At 36.5% G+C, this 18,835-nt stretch overlaps 1 protein-coding gene across 4 annotated transcripts in view; it reads right to left on the minus strand.

The window, feature by feature from the left end:
• Positions 1 to 18,835, minus strand: part of KCNMA1 (potassium calcium-activated channel subfamily M alpha 1) — a 523,843-nt gene that overhangs the window by 134,436 nt on the left and 370,572 nt on the right. For all 4 annotated transcript variants that reach the window (XM_088128983.1, XM_088128982.1, XM_088128975.1 and 1 more), the window contains exons 15-16: positions 16,180 to 16,289; positions 10,505 to 10,573 (exon numbers count right to left, since the gene is read on the minus strand). In XM_088128983.1, the coding sequence (XP_087985109.1) occupies positions 10,505 to 10,573; positions 16,180 to 16,289 (179 nt within the window). The remainder of the gene's footprint in view (positions 1 to 10,504; positions 10,574 to 16,179; positions 16,290 to 18,835) is intronic.

Below are 18,835 nucleotides of genomic sequence, written 5' to 3' on the forward strand. Positions count from 1 at the left end.
ACATCAAAATCCACTACACTGCAGGAGAATAAACAGCCAGCACACGAAGCAGTTGTATATGGTCATCCTGCAAGAAATACCCACCTGATAGAACATGATCTATAGTTACTGTATTTTTTTCCCCTTTGCATACAGATTTGTAATCCTCTCTGGGAACTTTGGTCATTGGACAGATTAAAAATGTAATAAACAAATAAGCAATGTGGAATACATTGTAGGAATGCCTGGTCTCTATTTAGTGAGTATCAAGATTTTCAAAGGATATTTTTTATAAGAGAGTAGATGATTCTATGTTCCATGTGTATCTTCCAATGACCTGATCCTGCCCCAGTTTCTTAACAGTTCTCATTTTAATGCAACACTTCCTACAAAGGAAGGAAGGGATTCTCACTGCTTCAAAAAAGGAGGGGGAAATAGGAGGGGGAAAAAAGGTGGGGAAGAAGGGATTCTCACTGCTTCAAAAAAGGCACTAGGTTAATTTAGCTCAACAAAATGCTTGTACTGATGAATTCACAAAATTGGTTTCTTCCTGTAAAATCATAGGGAGTCCTACATTTTCTATTATCTTTTAATGCTGCGGTCAAATATAAGATCTATTGGTTTATACAATGCTAGTTATTAGCTATTGTAATTCATTTGTGCTACTGAAAAAGCCAGTCTTCTACAATATACATTTTCTAGGACTAAGCACGCTTTGAAAGTGTGCCTTCCACCTTGCACCTCTCTGCATTTCATTAAAGCAGACCACCTTTTTTCAGCATGAATTAGTGTAACTCTTAAAGCAGCAGGACCTACTTTTCAAGCCTGTGTTGATGTCTGAAGAAAAAGGAGCTGTTCAAATGACTAGCAGAGAGGTGGTGTGCTCCTGTGAGGTCTGAAGCACTTCCGATCCTTTTCAAAGTGTGCACGGTGCAAAGCATGCTTCAGCAATTTGGTGGCACTTAAATGCTAACTTATGAATCCTGTCCTCCCAAAATGGATCATTTAAATTATTTTGGAACCTTTGTGTGGGAAAACATGAACATTTTCAAAGTAGTTTAACAGAGTTTCTAAGGAAAGTTTGATTGTCTATCTGTCTAAAATTTCATCTTTGTTAAGTGAGAAGAGTTAACATCCATGCAATACTTGTAGGAAACAAAGACTGCCATGATTAGAATCAATTGGGACTTAGTAGAAAACATGTTTTAAGGGATGAGACAGTGAAAGCACATACATATGAACACATGGCACAAACAGTGTAAGATACACATGGTACAGCCTCCTGGCATTATCTTTAGCCGTAATTAGATCCTGATGTTCCTCCTGCTATCTACTTGTAAATTATATTCTTCTGAAAATATGTGAAGTGCACGCAAGAGATTTTGCAGGAAAAACTTGTGGTTAGACATAATGCTGCTAAGTGGAAACTAGTTTCAGATTTACCATAATGCCTGAAATATCTAGCATCTGCAGTGCCATGTTTGAGAGGAGGAAAATAACTGGCATTATTTGGCAAATCCCCTTCTCCATCATGGATCAATAATGACAAGATGGTTTCCATTCCTGCCCTATCCAGGCCTTAGCAATAATCATGGATGATGTAAAAGAGGTTGCTTCCCCCCCCCCCCCCCCCGCCATTGAGCAACTGAACTCAAGAGTTGCCACTGAATTTAACCTGAAGTTTATTTTCAAATCTGGAAGTTCCTTCTCTGGCCATTTTTTTTTTTAATGTAGCAAATTTGTTTTAGAAGATAAGCCAAAGATTTCCATTCCATGAATCTGCCTTCAGTGACAACAAAAAAGGGTAAAGTTTGCCTTATCTAAGGACCTTCAAAAAGAGAGAAAAACATGATTCAGAAGAAAGGACAATTTTTTCCAGAAAAGGGTTCTTTAATAGTTTTTTGCACATATTTGTGTAAAAGAACATATTATTATTATGGTTGGTTGCACAGTCAGCCAGATGTTTAGACAGGATTTGGCATTTCTAACCTCCTATCAAGTCCTTCCCAAGGACCTGGGATAGGCAGGTGTGGTTGTTTGATGGTGTTAAAGGTATCGTCGCAGGATATAAGCTGTTCCAAGTAAAGCTGCCTTTTGCAATGGACTGATGGTGATTTTGTCAATGCCGATGGTCTTCACATGGTGCTCCAGAAGTTTTGGAATTGCACCCAAAGTGCCTACAACTATTGGTACTATCTTTGCTTTCTTTTGCCACAGTCCTTCTACTTCTATTTGCAGGTCTTTGTATTTATTTATTTATTGTTATTATTCCATACTGAGGTCAGAGCCAGTCTGAGGTAGTGATTAAGGCACCAGACTAGAAACTAGGAGACTGGGAGTTCGAGTCCTGCCTTAGGCATGAAGCCAGCTGGGTGACCTTGGGCCAGTCGTTCTCTCTCAGCCCTAGGAAGGAAGCAAGGGCAACCCGCATCCAAAACCCTTTGCCAAGAAAACTGCAGATGCTTGTCCAGGCAGTCACCCGGAGTCAACACTGACTCAAAGGCACGCACACACACACACATTATTATTGAAACAAAATACAAGGAAGGGGGCTAGATTGTTCATGAGATGGCTAATATTTTTCAGTGTGCCAAATCTGGACTGCTCTGTGGCTTGGCAGATTTCCTGAACAGCAAAACCTATGCTGGAGCAGATTTCCTGAATTTAAACAATATTTCAAAAATATTGGATAAAAAGGTGCAAAACCTATGGTGGATTCAGGGAGACAAGGAAGTCATGTGCAGGGAGGAGATGGCAACATTTCGGCTGGAATAGCAAATAGCAAAATCCATGCTTGAACACAGGAAATAGATCTCTCTCTCTGATATTTTTACTGTACACTGACAAATTGTATGTGAAAATTTCAGATATCAAATCACACAATGCCAGGTGAGTAATAAAGAATTTTATCCCTAAGTACAGATTATTTAACTACCATGTTTATATGCTCTTTTCAGTTTCTCAAACCTGAGGATTTGGGGGAAGTCTGGCTTTTGCATGAAAGTATCTGCATTACCGTTGTTTCTAAGTTAGGATTTTTTTAAAAAAAATTGTTCGCTATAAAGTGCAATATGGGAAAAAGCACTTACATACCTTTAAGCTTTGTAGTTCCTCTACCTATTCGTACTATCTAGAATTCTTCCATTGTAATGTGACTTTTAATATACAATGCAATCCACATTTCAGTTTTATTTTGCTTGTATTTTTCTTGGTTCGTTTCTAAATGGAACATTGATGACCATTTTTTTTTAAATTGCCAAATTAATATAACATTAGAATGCAAAGTTGCATTTAATTAACCAGTAGGTAAATTCGACATTTTTTCCTTTCCCTTCTAGCCTGAAATAATATTTCCAATTGTTTTATGTTAAATATTCATTGGAATAAACTTCAGTGGGTTCAGAATTAATGGTAGCCCCACTGTGATTGAGCAGAAAGTTGAACTTAAACTTAAATTCTTATACAGCCTGATTTAATGTGGCTCTCACTATGGGATAATTGAAAGACAGAGTGAATTGTATGTCAGAAAAATCTGTATCTTTGTAAATAAAATGGTCTAAAGCAATCCTGTGAATATTTATTCGGTCAGGCTGGGGAATTCTGGGAGCTGAAGTCCACACATCTAAAAGTTGCTGAGGTTGAGAAACACTGATTTAGGACAATGAGAATTACTTCTAAATCAGTAGGAATTCCTTCCTGCTATGAAAGCATAAAATTTCAGCAAAACTATACCATGCATTAGTTAAATCTTAGACAAATTTTAACTGTGGGTCAATCTGTTCAACCACTACTCCATCCATGAAACTGAAGCTTCCAGTTCTATGGGTCAAACTACATGTTACATTAAGTACAGAATATATCACTGACTCTTACTTCTAAAGCATGTTCCCTGTTCCCCAAGACAGATTGCAACCCTCATAAACATAGGGGGAAGGATCTCGTTGCTTTCATCATTTGGACAAAAACAAACGTTACAGCATCATTTTGCAAGTGCTTCCCCATTTGGGAATTTGTGCAATGTCGCAATGTGCATAGAAAAAAGCGAGGCTTGTATTGCAATGGCATAAGTTGCTTTCCTCATTCTGACCAAGCCCACAAGGATGGCACTGAACCTCTCAGCATTTTGCTTATGTAATTTGCTGCCTGGACATTTTTCATTCTTTATTCCTAACCTCCGTGAAGAAGGAGACAGAATTTCAGAAAGCAAGTGGTAGAGTTGGATGAGTGCCTGTAATTAAGCTTTTTTTCTTTCCTCAGCATGTAAGAGTTCTGATCTGTCTCTCAACTTCATTTGGAGCAAAAGAGAAGAGAGGATCAGCTGTATGTTCCATCTTAATGCAACATGCAGTTCAACCTTCAGTCCTCTGCTGATAATTAGAGATCCCCATTGTAAATAAAAGCCAACACTATAGCCAAGGCCTATTAGGTCTTGAATACTAGGGGAGCTAAGGGCATATCAACCTACTCTAAAGGGAAATACATGTGTCTTTCAAGGAAGAAATGAGAACACAACTTCAAAATCTATACATATAATTGTTATGCCAGTGAATAAGTCCAAATCCGTGTCTTGCATGCCTCAGCACTGAAAGCACACTGAAATATCTACAATATTCTGAACTCATGTGTAGGTCAAATGTCAAGCTTTTCAATGGGATGAGTGACTAAAAAAAAGTAGTAGTAACTTTCATGCTATGGTAGATGTGCTGTACCATTCCCCGTGCAATTAAGATAACAATAAAATGTATTTTTCACCATCATGGTTGCAATGCTGTATTTAGTTTAACAGAGATGGGATATTCCTGATTACAGGCAAGGTTTTCTTGAAGATTGGTTGGTCCATCGGCTGTGCCAAATGGTCCACCAAGATCTCCTTAAAATGAATTTTAGCCATTGAAGTATTTATGAATGACAGATACAATTTTACTTTTTTCCTTATGAGTTTCTTTAAAACATATTTGTAGACAGCATAGAGACATGCACATGTATTTCTTGTGGGAGCAGAGAGTCTCTCTGCTAGCACTCTTCAGGACTTTCCAGACTAATGTTAATACAGATTTACATAAAGAGGAAAAGAAATCACTGTAGACACCAAAGAGTAGGCAAATGACAAAACATTTCATAAAGCTACAGAACACTAGAGCTGCATAATCACTAAAGCAAGCAATTCCAAGCGTTGCTCCCAGAGAATAAAGTCCTTGGTACTAAATGTGGATGGCCAACAGATTTATTAGCTGCCTTTTACCATATCAAAAGTTGCTCTGAGTCAAATGTGTTGAACCAAATACAACACATTCTAAAGCTGATGGATGCCCGTTGTCCATGAATCAGCACAGACACCCTATATTAAGCCAGATTTGTGTCATTCTCTTCTGGGAGCAAGGCAGCACACTTTTAAACCACACACTTTTTGCACACACTATGCATGCCTTTACCACACGGTTAAAATTACTGGTAAACAAGAAGCCATATAAGAGGTGCAACAACTGCAGATCCTTTGAAGATGCCAAGTGTTGCAGTAACTTCTCTGCAGTTGGATCATATGAATAATGCCAAACTGTCAGGAAGCGACCTCTCTTGTTCACATATCTACTCCAAATCCACAGGATATAAGAACTAAACAGAAAGAATATTACATACTACACAGAATGATAAGACAGAAGCAGGAACAGGAGAGAGAAAACAACCGATTCAGGGTATGCAATTCAAAAGGAAATCAGAATAGGTCAAGAATTAAGGAGTGCCAGTGTACAGTTTGAGGCATTCAGATGAATAAAATGAGAGAGAAATCAAAGGGATTTGGTTATCCATGCCTTGCTGATCTCAAATACACAACAGCTGTGTGGCATGTAAGTTCAAGTTGAGTACTGAATATCAGCACAATACGTAGTAGGCAAAACAGGCCAGCACAAAGTGGGGAAAAGAAGCCAACCCATTCAAATATTCCAGTCAATGGTCTTCTACAAAAAGCTACACGATGGCCATCGTTAAAACTATAGTAGCTTCTGCGTGGTTTTATATTTCAGTTGTTCTGATTCAGTGTTAGGCTCAAAACTGAAAACAAAAAACAAAAAAAAATCAAGGCATTCATACTTGACTAATGAGTGGTGGAAGGGAAGGACACGAAGTACTGTGTGGAACAGAAACTCTGAAAGAATACTTGGTGGGGGGAATTTGAAGGGGTGGGGGGGATGTCAAAGCAATGAACAGCAAAAGTTAATAGACATGAAGCAGACACGGTTGCAACAAAACGCAAGTACATTAAACAGGTGAAAAGGAGTACTGGACAGGAGAGACAGTTCTCCTATTGAATGAATCTTATATATCTTCTTTTGAATTAATCTTTCTTCCTAAGACAATGCCCGGTGGCTAAATTTAATTTATGTGGGTATTATTCCTGCAAAGAAGTTAGTGCATAAGACATAAGAAACAATGAAGAAACCAACTGTTGCTATCAAATTTTCTCTCCTCTTTGAAACTTTGGGGCTTATATATATATATATATTTATATGTATTACATATATATTACATATATATATATATATATATGAAAGATAGACAAAGATGTTATCTTCCTGTATTCTTGGTAAGGAATTAGTCCTGAAGTTAGAAGGAGTGAAGGTAGGATTGAGGTTGGAAGGAAAGGAAACGAAGAGGGCATACCGCTTTCGGCTTCTGCAAACGACAAGAAAAAAATTGCAAATCAAACACTTTGATAAGAAACCAAGTGACACCAAAACAAAGGCCAAAAAAAACTACAACACTTTTATCTGAAGTTCTCCAAACCTACTTTCCCCCCCCCTTTTTTTTTTTTAAAAAAAAGGGATTTCTGCTGTGAATGAGGACAAATAAAATGGAGAGACAAGGAGAAGGTCCAACAGAGGGATAAACATTGGGGTATGAGAGAAGAATGTTAACTATTTTTCCATTTTTATTATATCTGGCAAATAAATAAATAAAGTCACCACCAAATTAGAATTTGAGGAAAGAGATTGTGGCCTTTTAAAGGGATCATATGGAATGATCATTATTTTAGAAACTTTCCTCCAAGAGTGCTCTTACCAGGGATGTTTTAGTTTTTACTTTTTCTTAAAAATTCAAGGACATCAAAGGCATATGAAATGTATTTTTTTACAAAGTTCAGCAAGGTGGGCTGATTTAATTCAAACTGCAGAATACTGCAGGGCATGGTGAAATCCCTTTTCGCCGAAACAGTAGTAAAACCTATCCCTAAAAGTAAAGGATTTCAGCAGAATATCTTGGTTTCCAGGTCCACATCCAACTTGTGAGAAATCGGAAGAAGGACCGATTTTGCTGTCATTTTCACAGTACATACATTTGTTTAGTTCTCTTTGGGTGAGGATGATGGGCAACACATCTTCCCCAAAGTGTCAGTCAGAGTGCATTCCTGTGGGCTATGATGTCAGGACTGTTCCTTGTTTCAGACACATCATTTCTGTCTGAGCAAAGATTTCAGTGGACCACAATTCCATCCTCAACTATATGCTGTTACTGTTGAAAAGGAGCATTGATATGACTAAGGTATCAGTGATTAATGACCTCAGTTCTACTTATCAGAATTTAAATGCAAATTTTATATGCAAACCACTCTTTCAATTCTAGGAACAATCCTTATCTGCGTAAATCCTCTGGATCCCCCCCTAATCTATAAGAGGCTATTCTAGTATGTAACCTCCAAGTCCTTTTGAAGGGCACAAAAGGTTCCATTAAATTAAAGGGGAGATAGATTGTCCAGTACTTCTGAAAGGGAAATGGTGACTGTTATACATATTAGTAATTTGCAACAAAAGAAATTACTGCAGAGAAACAGAGGTGGAATTCATGAATATAAGCGCTAATGAATCTTGTGCAAGCAATTGTATTCAATATTTCATTTGTGTTTGTTACCCATTCTATAATGAGTAGCATGGGTAAAAATCAAGTTTTGGCTTTCCATTTATATTGTATCAAGGGAGTTTCTGAGTGCCAGTCTTTATTTTGAATGTACTCCTGAATGAAGTGCTGAAAATGCTGAAGTTCATGGTTCTGGCAAATGGGATGCCTCTGAAATAAATTAGATATTAATATTCAATAACATAAAACAAATATCTGGGGTCACGTGAAATTTTTTGCATATTGTTTGTTACAGGAGATGCAAATTTCTAAACAGGGTTCTTATTGCTATAAACCTTGGCATAACTAGGAAATTTGAATCTGGGTTTTCATAAAGCACGTATGATAATGAAGAAAAAAAACTGATATGGGGCAAAAAAATCAGTAATCTGGAGAAAGGAAATCATTTTCAAAAATGATGAGGGCAAATTGGGTGTCCTAGAACTGATCTATGTTTAAATTTCACCTGATGCTAGGATATCTTTGTATGCAGGACCAGCAACATAGTTATATCTGAGAAACTCTTCATTTGAAATGTTCAATTCAAAGGATCCGTTTCAGGTTGTGTAAAGTACTTCCTCTCATTTTGTACTCATCTTTGACTCTGTGAATGTTGAAAAATGCTCCCCATTCACATCAATAGGTCAAAGTTTGACCAGTTCTGTGAGATAACTGTGATGTGATGTCAGCTGTGCTACCAAATGTCCCTGGTCCCTGGCTAACACCTACTTTCCTCAGAATATGGACAGGATACATCAGCCACTAAAGTCAGCAATTCTTCTCCCACTGAGCAGGAGAAGAATCTGAAGGAAGGAAGCTGAAAAAACTTTGTTCCACAGGGGCCTTGGACTGTGAAACAGGAGGGAGGATGTCAAGAATATTAATGGAGATAAACTTGGGAGAAGTTGGATCAAACTTGGACCTGATTCACTTAAAAATCTGTTCGGTGGCACTGAGAGCAATAAAGGAACCTCTGCCATGATTGAGTCTGCCGGGGGGGTTGGGGGGGAATGAAGCTTTGCCATACTTTCCATGGGGTTTGTATATTTTAAAATCTAATTTTTTAAAAAAGGTGTGATAACATTTTTATTTTAATAATAACTGTTTATCTTTTTAAAATGCTTGTTTTGATCCACTTGTTATTTTGTTTAATTGTTGTAAACCACCCAGAGTCGCTTTGTGTGAGATGGGCAGCTATATAACAATATATAAGGTTAGTAATGCTATTTAAAAATGGAAAAAGAGTGTGATCGTATGGGGAAAAAAATGTGTGTGTGTGTGTGTTTTAAATACTTTCTTAGCTATCATAGAGCAGGACAGAAGACACCAATGAACTGAAGATATGAAATCTGCGGATCTTCCAATTCCATAATGCATCTTAGAAATTTTATTTTTATGTTATTTTTATTTATTTATATTTCAAATTTGTCACCGCCCATCTTACTGCAGAGCGACTCTGGGCAGTGTAAGGTTAATGAAGAACTTCAATAAAATGGAATTAGGAGATGCCTTCTCCTTGAGTTCATTGGAATATTGGATTTGGTGACAATCTCGGCAGGATGCATTGAGGAGATGGGGATGTCCACAGTATGTGGGCTTCCATTTTTCCTGACTATTTTCACAGTCATAATCTACCCATAAGGGAGATAGTGCATATCTTTGGCTTTTAGAATAGGAAGACCTATTCAAGTTCCTTTCAGTCATAAATCTCATTCTATTGCCATGAGTCAGTCACTATTCTTCAGTTTAGCTTAAAACAGAGGATTGTCATGAGAATAAAATTAGTGGGAGGTTAAGAATAAGAGCAAACATATCCAGAATCCAGCTGTGTTCTGCTTTGAAGAAGGATGGATGGAATAAAATGCATGACACAAATCAGGATCTCACATCTTTAGAGGCTGGGAATCTTTTAGCAGAAATGATAACTATCTTAGATTATTATCTTTTACGATGGGAAAAGGAGTTAAGTTAGAATTGTCTTTTTAAAAAATGTCAAAAATTCCAAATGGACCAAAACACCAAGCTATAGATGAGCCTCGTGTTGAACTTGAACAATTATCTGGCAGAACATTTTTATAATTCATCTCTCTGTTTGCCTGGGGTAATATACTTATAGCACTCTGATTGTGGTCTTTCAAGGCAAGCTTTGCATAGGATTCAAAGTGCATCAATCCTATGTATAGATTTACATCTGTCATTTGGAAGTACTTACACTGGTTAGATTGCACCGGGCTACAAATAAGTTCTAGGGAGGAACCAAACTGGGATTTTAGGATTCTAAAGTTATCTTTCATCAGCTCTGGCCAGGTTTAATTTTAATTGAGAACTTACATTCCTTAGTGCAGGGGACCAAGCAGAAACCATCTGCCTTAAAAGCAATACAAATTAAAATAGTGTTTCTTTTCATCAGTTTTATGGGAATTTGAGGCATGATGCTGCCTTTTGATTAGGTATGTGAGTTGACACCATGATGCCAGAATGCCTGGAATATAAAATTCTTTTATAAATATAAAAAACCCATCCAGAAAGCAAGAAAAAAAGAAAGGAAAAGAAAGAATGAAAGAAAGAAAGAAATTCACGCAGGCCAAGTGATCAAAGATGCATTATGAAAATGTTTTGGTACACTGTTACATACCTACTTTCCCGTTTCTCTGACTTGTATTCTATGGCTATCATTAAGAGTTTTAGCTTTGCAAAGACCAGTCTGTCAGAAAGAGGAAAAGAAAAAAACAAGGATATTTTATTTATTTTGTTGATATCATGAGTACGTCGTTGTCGCTGTTGTTCTTAAGGTTATCAAGATATGGACTTTCATAACGAGTAGTTCAGCTCCTTGCCTCCACTCTTCAACCTTGTCAGAGTCCCCATGACCTTCTGTAACAAAACATTTCTATCGATGGAAGTTGTTGCTGTTGTTGTTATTGTATGGCCTTTTTATTGCATTTTAATTAATATTTATTTATTTATTTATTTTTGTTTTTGCTGTAAACCGCCCAGAGTCACTTCCTAGTGAGATGGGCAGTGACCAAATTTGAAATATAATTAAAATAAAATAAAGGTCTCCATACTTATCTGGCTGGAAATATCTTAATCACTCATAAGAGCAGTGCTTTGATAAACATCTGAAACACTTTCCCCCATATGAATTTTATGTTCAGATTCCTCCCGAAGTAGAAATGACATTTTAGGAAGCCTTCACATCTCTTTTACTTTAACTATCAAATATCACATTTTTAACAGGTGCAGTCTGAACATAGATATTCATGAACAGTTGCTTTAGGGAAGCCATGATCATTCTACCTCCCAAGAAGACACAAATTATTCTACTTAGATCAGAAGATGAGGGACTGAACTATCGCTTACATAAATTAGAGGTGGAACCTATATGTTTAATTCACTGAAAGATCCAGGGAAATAATTATGGCTATATCTGTTACTTTTTTCCAATGCCTTGTCTTAAGGTCTTGGAGCTTGGCTTGATGTATTTGGGGAATATTAACAAATAAAGAAAAACTCAGTCAACATTCTATATTCAACCTGCTTTGCAGAACAAAAAGCCAAGTTATAGAAAACAGCAATTCCTGCCTTCATGGTGATTATGAAGCTGCATTGAATCATGAAATAGAAAAGAGAACAATTCTGTAAACCATTCATTCATTAGGCACCACAGACAAATTCAAGAAGTGATGAAATAAAACAAACAGCTTAATAAAATCAAATTATTAGCAGTATTCTCCCTACAAAATATTAAATTTACATTTACAGAGCTATGTGCCATAGATGTGATCTTCCCAAAGGGCTTTGAAGCATGTGGGAACCAGAATGTATGGTTTTTTCTGCAATGCTTTAAAGCAGCTAGGTCTTTTTCCAAATTCATATGGCTGGCTTCACAGCTGCTGTGTGATCCTGGGAAAAGGGACTATTGTAAGGTGAAACAGACAAATGTCACATTTGTATTCCTGCATGTTCTGAAGCACCTTTTTATAGATCAAATGTGAAACACTCCCCAGATCTAGTTATTAGCTGAATAAAATAAATACCTTATTCTATTTATCTTTCATTTCACTGTAAAACATTTTTAGACTCAAGGATTGAGAAAGTTGAGGTTTACATAACATGCCAGGTTGAGGTTTCAATATATAAGCTAGAATGTAAATGGTGAAGGAGTGACAGTGGATTAAATTGGCTGTTGAGAAGATCCATCATTGGAGTCTTAACCTCAGTTTAATAGCCAGTACCACCTACATGTTTACTTGTGAGAAAAAGCATAGACATTCTTTCCAAATTTTCTGAATTTTGGATGACTTTTGTTTATGAAATTAATGAAACAAGCACCAAACCTAAGTGTCATCTGGTCACCCAGACTCCCTTTATATACCAGTAAGATTTATACGAAGCTCAGATAACTTTCAATGGCAAAAATATGCAAAATTCAGAAAATCTAAAAGGTGGTAAACGCTTTTTGAGCGACTCGTATCATATTCCACGCAAGCTGATCAACTCCTTCCCAGAATCAAGCACATTTCAGGTTTTGTGTTCTCATGAATACACACACACACGTTCTCATTGCAATTAAAGTATCCCTGTGTCAGTGATTCTAATTGCTGCTGTTTAATTCACTTGAACTAAGGGATTAGATTATTGTTCAAATGTTGGGTGGGTTTGAATGACAGTCCTTTTTTAATTTCAACCAGGAATCAGATAATTAAGAGAGCAGATAATCCTCTATTTCAAGAGTATTCCAATGTTATAGGGAAAGAACTTCAATTCATTAACCTCCTCCTTTATTATTATACTCAACATTAGATACAATTGATAGTATTGAATACAGGATTTTTTTTTTTAAGGCCATATAAAACTATTGTTTTAACAATGAGTTTCAACATCCAGGGAGTTGCCATCATGGGAATCAAGCCCAATGGGAAACATTTAGTTACAATGCAAAATGTCACAGAAACCATTCCAAATTTTATGCTTAGCAGATTACATTACATTACATCTGCTAGAATTTATAAGTAGCCATGGGAAATGTTAACGTTGGCTGTTAATGGGGCAATCATAAACCTTTGCAAACTGCTGCAAACCCTTATGATGATGAGCACTTAATTTACAAATCAGTTTTATTCACTGGTAGGATGGAATTCAAAAGCACAGATCATTGGAAAAGTGGCTTCTGAAAAACATCCTCATAAAATGTGGACACAACAGGATCAAGAGTGAGCAACATGGAAATCAAGGAATTTTTAAGATACCCAATATCCCTTATTTCTTTCTTCAAAGAGTACATTTCTAGCCTCCCAAATTGCAGAAATATATTTGACTAGGTGATGAAATGGAGGGATACATAAAAATTATAAATTGGAGCTAATAATGACCTGTATGAAAATGTAATTACCTCTTAAGTTAATATAAGCCCCATGTTGTATTCTTATATTCAAGTCAGGTACAGGCTTTATGTGTATGCATAAAAATTATAATACCCAAAATATGTCATACTTAATAAGATTTTTATCTAGATTGAATCGTCATAAATTATTATATCTAGGCTTAAATAAGATTAAATAGAATAAGAACTGTGAAGCTGTTCACCATTTTTCCACTACACAATACAAAAAATTCCAAAGTAATTCATAAATGCAATGGACTGTCAATACATTTAAATATTTTATGTTTAAGGACTGTGGTTTGGGTCAAGCTCTAAAAAAATCTGGAGCACTTCCTCCCAGGTTCTACAAGCCGATGGCTCAAAGCTAGAACTATCCAACAGCTTCAAAGAAGTGCTCCGAGTCTATTGAACTTCACACAATCACTTGCAAAATGATTTCAGGAAACAGGAAAGGGGCTTTCCACTGATCACGATACTGGATAAACATGAGTCTTTTCTGCTACACTGTCTAGTTTCCGGTTACCTGATAGTTGCACTCTAAATGCTAAAGAGTTGAAGCTCTAGAGAAACCAAACTATTGCTGACTATTTATGCTTCCAGTATTCCATTCCTAGCAGTCTAGATCTATCTGTACTTGCAGGCTGATTACTTATCTACAGGACTGATTCCCAACAGCATGCTCTACTGTTTCCTCTCTATTTTAATACTCTATCCACCTATATGGCTACCTTAATATGACATGGCTTTCTGGATATTATACGCTGCTCACAATCCTGTCTCCCATCTGAGCTGGAATGAAGCATCAGTGGTGGTCAGGATAAAAGGGGGTTCCTTGCCCAAGCAGCATCTACAGTACGTGTAACCTCTGCAGAATTCTGATTTGTGAAATTGGAGGGGGAAAAGGTTAACTTTTGCTGCTGTTGTTTAATTTGTATTTGTTATTAAAATACTACTAATGTCAAAATGGCTAACCTCCATTTTGACCTAGGTTCCTCAAGGTCAAAAAAATAAAAAGAGAATCCCTTTACATTATGTATTAGGATTTTGCAAATCTGCACGGCATTTTTTTCCCAGCAAAGTGAGCTCACTGAGCATGTACAAACTTTCAGCGAAAGCCAGGAACCCTTTTTGCAACAATAATGCAAGTCTGAACAAAGATGTGATGGCTTTAACCATTTGAAAGGAGATGCTTCATCCATGTTCCTGTATGTTCCAAAGTGCCCATTTTTAAGGATTTGCAAAGCTGTTATGAGAGTCAGTTTGGTGTAGTGGTTAAAGGCATCAGGCTAGAAACCGGAAGACTATGAGTTCTAGTCCTGCCTTAGGCAGGAAGTCAGCTGGGTGTCCTTGGGCCACCCACTGTCTCTCAGCACTAGGAAGGAGGCAATGGCAAACCAATTCTGAAAAACCTTGCCAAGAAAACTGCAGGGACTTGTCCAGGCAGTCTCCAAGAATCAGACATGATTGAATGGATTAAAAAAAAAAAAGCTGTTACATATATTTTATTGTGATACTTATGTAAATCAATAGGGTTTAGGGTTTATTTTATTTTATTTATTTTGTTTTATTTTATTTTTGGAAGAGGAAAGGTTGGGTCAATACAATTCTATCCTGAATTTTACAACCTTGGAGAATTCTGAATTATTCTCTACCCTTGTGATATGGGAGGGAGCTGTTGTCCTCTTTTGGAGCTATTTTATTAAATTAATAAAGCCACTTTCAACCCACTTTCTTCCCATCAAAAGCAATGGGAAGAAAAACAAAGTCTTGGTTTATATTCTATCCTGAATTAGGACATAGCAACAGACTCTTAGGATTCATTAGATTTTAAACCTCTCTTGTTGTGCCATGTGTCCAACAAAACACACAACTGGGGTGTGATATTGAATTCTCCCCTCCCAGAGTCAGAAACTGGACTTCAACACCCCCTCCAGCATGGGGGGAACCTATATATCTAGGAATTATCAGATTGTGCCTTCTGTGAAATTCAGTTCCAAACAAAATTTTGTAAAAAAATTCCTTTTGACAGCTCTCTAGAAGCCTTTTTGCTCACCCTGTTGCTGCTTTCTTGGCTGGAGCCATGTGATAGGCACAAAATACACATATAATCCATAATAAACATTACACATTCTTAAAATAACTTAGTCTTCATATCCCTGCTATTTAGATGACTATTTAATGTTAAGTGTAATCATATGGATGTCAAAATTAGATTTTTGCTGAATATTGGAATGTACATGTGAGGGAAAGAGATTTAAGAAAATATAACTAAATTTTGGATCTGCTAGCCATGGACAATGATATACAGCAAGCTAAAAGTCCACCCTCTTATCAATGGAAGTCTTATTCATCTCTGCAGATATATGTAATTTCAAGTATCCAGAGCAAAACACATTTTTCCATTATTAAAATTGTATAGACTGGCTAATACACAGTGATTTTAACATTGGTGATTAAATTATGTGGATATAAAGCCGGAAGAGGGGTTTAGAAGTTTACCATCATCTACCTCCTGTGCTCTTCAACTGCCAAATGAAGCCTGCCCTGCTTTGAAAGACAATTTTCACAACTGTATAGCCTACAAACATGTTCCTTCTGTCCTTTTTTAAGGTTCAATGTATTGTGTTGTGCTACTGATTTTTGTACCAAATACCAGTTTCTACACTGGCATAGCATGACTGCAGAATACACAAAGCCCTTATTATGGTTTTAAGAAGCCCTAAAATTGGATTACTAGTGGGCTTCCAAATCACACTTTACTATCTGATATCAAGCGCATGGAGGACTTTTGCATTGGAGGAAATCTTCAGTGTTGCTATGGCTTTAGTACTTTGTTTTTCATCACTTTAGCCAACAATCATATTAGGATTTAGAAGAAAGATCTCTTTGAAAGAAGAAGACTTAATGGTTGTAAAAGTACTTACTCACAAACAGTAGGGAATGACAGACCAACAAAGGCACTAGAAAGATACTCTGTGTACATTTCATTAGCAACTCCTTCCAGGTAGTACTTCTGCCATGTGTCCTCTTCAATCTAGAAAGGAGATGGAGGAAGGAAAAAGCACTGTAGTCTCTAGCTACATTTTTAACAGGAAATGGATGTGAATAACACAAATCAATTTCAGATAATTAAGGTTGGTATTGATATTCAACTTTTCTTTAAAAAAAAAAAGCTCTGAATTATGCCTGCTAAGTTTTTATACATGGTTCTATGAATAATCAACAGGAAGAAAAAGATGGTGGGAAAACATATGCAAACCTTGGAAAACAGTTGTATTTATGATCATGTTTATGTCTGGATTGTCACTAATATAATATGTATAGGATACAGGGATCTTAAGGAGCTTTGATGACTGTGCAGAATATTTTATTCTCTTTTGCCTGAATAGCTGGCTTCCCCCATGGGCTGCAGCAAATAGACATATGTCTGTGTATTTATCTTTGTCATTTTGTAAATCACCTTGAGTCTTAGGAAGTAGATGGTATACAAACGTCTGTATATATAAACAAATGTGTCTGTTTATCAGCATGGGGAATGTTTACAAGAGGGCTGGAGGGCCAGTCATGAAAAGAGAAATGGATCACAAGGCGGAAAAACATGGAAGTGGGATTCGGTCAAAAAAGGAAAACATTGCGTTAGACTGGGCATGACTCCTTCAAGCTGGTAATGAATTAACAGCTACTTAATTAAAAAGAATTTAATGAATACTTAATTATTAATGAAAGGATTAGTAAGTCCTAAAGAAGGGTAACAACTTGCTAGAACAAATGGATTTCTGTCCTTTCATTCTTTTGGGTAGAGAACCTCTGAAAAGGGCTTTGTAAAAAAAAAGATCAGATGACCAACGCATCTGAAGACATGAATCACGTGACTACAAATTCTTCAGTCTGAAATCTTACCTGGATAAAAAGTGCCCTGCTCGACTAGCCTGCTCATCTGATTTAGTGCTTGGTGATAGCTATTGGCATTAAATACCTTTTGGAAACCCTAAACTCTGGAATTGACTTTTAAACCACATGGGCTTGTTAAGTTAGCTTTACCACTCTGTCCTATACGTATTACTTTAATAATTCCCGAATAATTTTTCAGTCAACAATATTCCAATGATTATTTTTCTACATTAAGTCTCCACTATTAAGCAGTTCATTAGGCATGCAACAGCATGGGTTCATGGCTTATTGTTATTATTGAATGTCCAACTCTTTCTTTAGTAAATTTCCATGCACTTTACAAAGTACATCCAGAAGTCCTACTGTTGATGTGGTATTCCCTGGAATAAGGGAACAGTGCTTGACTCTGCAGCTAGTTGAAGACCTTCTTCCCCTTTTGATTATTGACTAGATGCAAAGAAAGCATATTTAAGAAAATTTCTTGTGCAAAATTGCTGCTGGCAAAATTTAACATGTGGATATTTTCGATTAATCTTTTTATATGTTGCGAGAGCTTTGGGGAATGCAAACTTAGTAAAACAATGCTTTACCACTTGGAATGAAATATGCATTGGGTTGGATTAATTCCGAAAATTAGATACCTTTCTAGGAACTTCACAAACATTCAAGAACCTAGTTTCTACAATGCTTGAAAAAAAACAGTCTTTTTGCTCAACTCATTACAGTCATCATCAAACTGGCAAAGTGCTGTTCACTTGAAGCACAAGTGAGTTACCGTATCTTCTTTCTGCACTTTTGCAAAGCTCCAAAATTGACAGGCAGGATACTGCCCCAGATATTCCCAAGGACCCAGTGGAACATGGTTTTTAGATAAGAATCACCACCAGTCAAACATTATAGGACTGTAGCTCCCTTTTATGATTATGCTGCTCAATAAAAACTTAAAAGTAGCCTTCTCTTTCCAAACTTTTCATTTACAACTGATTTTTTACTCTGATACAGTTTGGAAATGTTTATCATCTCACAAGCAGAAGAGATCCATCTTCTGAACTATCCAAAGACATTTGAGAAATATATCAAGTTCTTCCAGTAAATCCACAAAAACAAAAATGAAGTGGTGATAAAACCTGGGCCTGTCCATGTATTGAAAAGAAACTAGCACATCTATCTTCTTCAACTACAATACTTAATAAAGAGAGATTTATACCCAATGCCTTGAATGAGTTTATTCAGCAAAACAAACAAAAGTTTTATAGCTAAAACCTTTGTGCTGAAATGAAATCCACTGTTGTTCTTACAACTTTATTAGCCAATATTGTATAGAAACAAGTGATTTAACGTATCTAATATCAGCAATCACAGGGCTCAACTAACTTGGAGTGTTATTTTGAATCACAGGGTTTTCATAAAAGGAAAGCAAACAGTTGTTCCTCCTGCCATTTGAAGTGCTTTTTAAAAATCACGTATGAATTTATTACAAAACTTTCTGGCTCACTTACATTCACCCCTTGTTTTTGCATTCTGTACTCAGCAAATCAGTCCTAAGTATCTCATAAATATAACCTTGCAGCCAAAAAATTAGCTAGTGAGATCAAATCAAGGGGTTGATTCCCTCATTGCATTAGGCCAAATATGTCTGGTTTGGTTTTGGCTCAGCCTGATAGGTGAACACAGCAATTATGATTTGTA

This window comes from Python bivittatus, unplaced genomic scaffold (assembly GCF_059951505.1).
Source record: "Python bivittatus isolate LINGU-HERP-01145 unplaced genomic scaffold, Pbiv_v1 ctg000050_np1212, whole genome shotgun sequence".
Lineage (NCBI taxonomy): Eukaryota > Metazoa > Chordata > Lepidosauria > Squamata > Pythonidae > Python > Python bivittatus.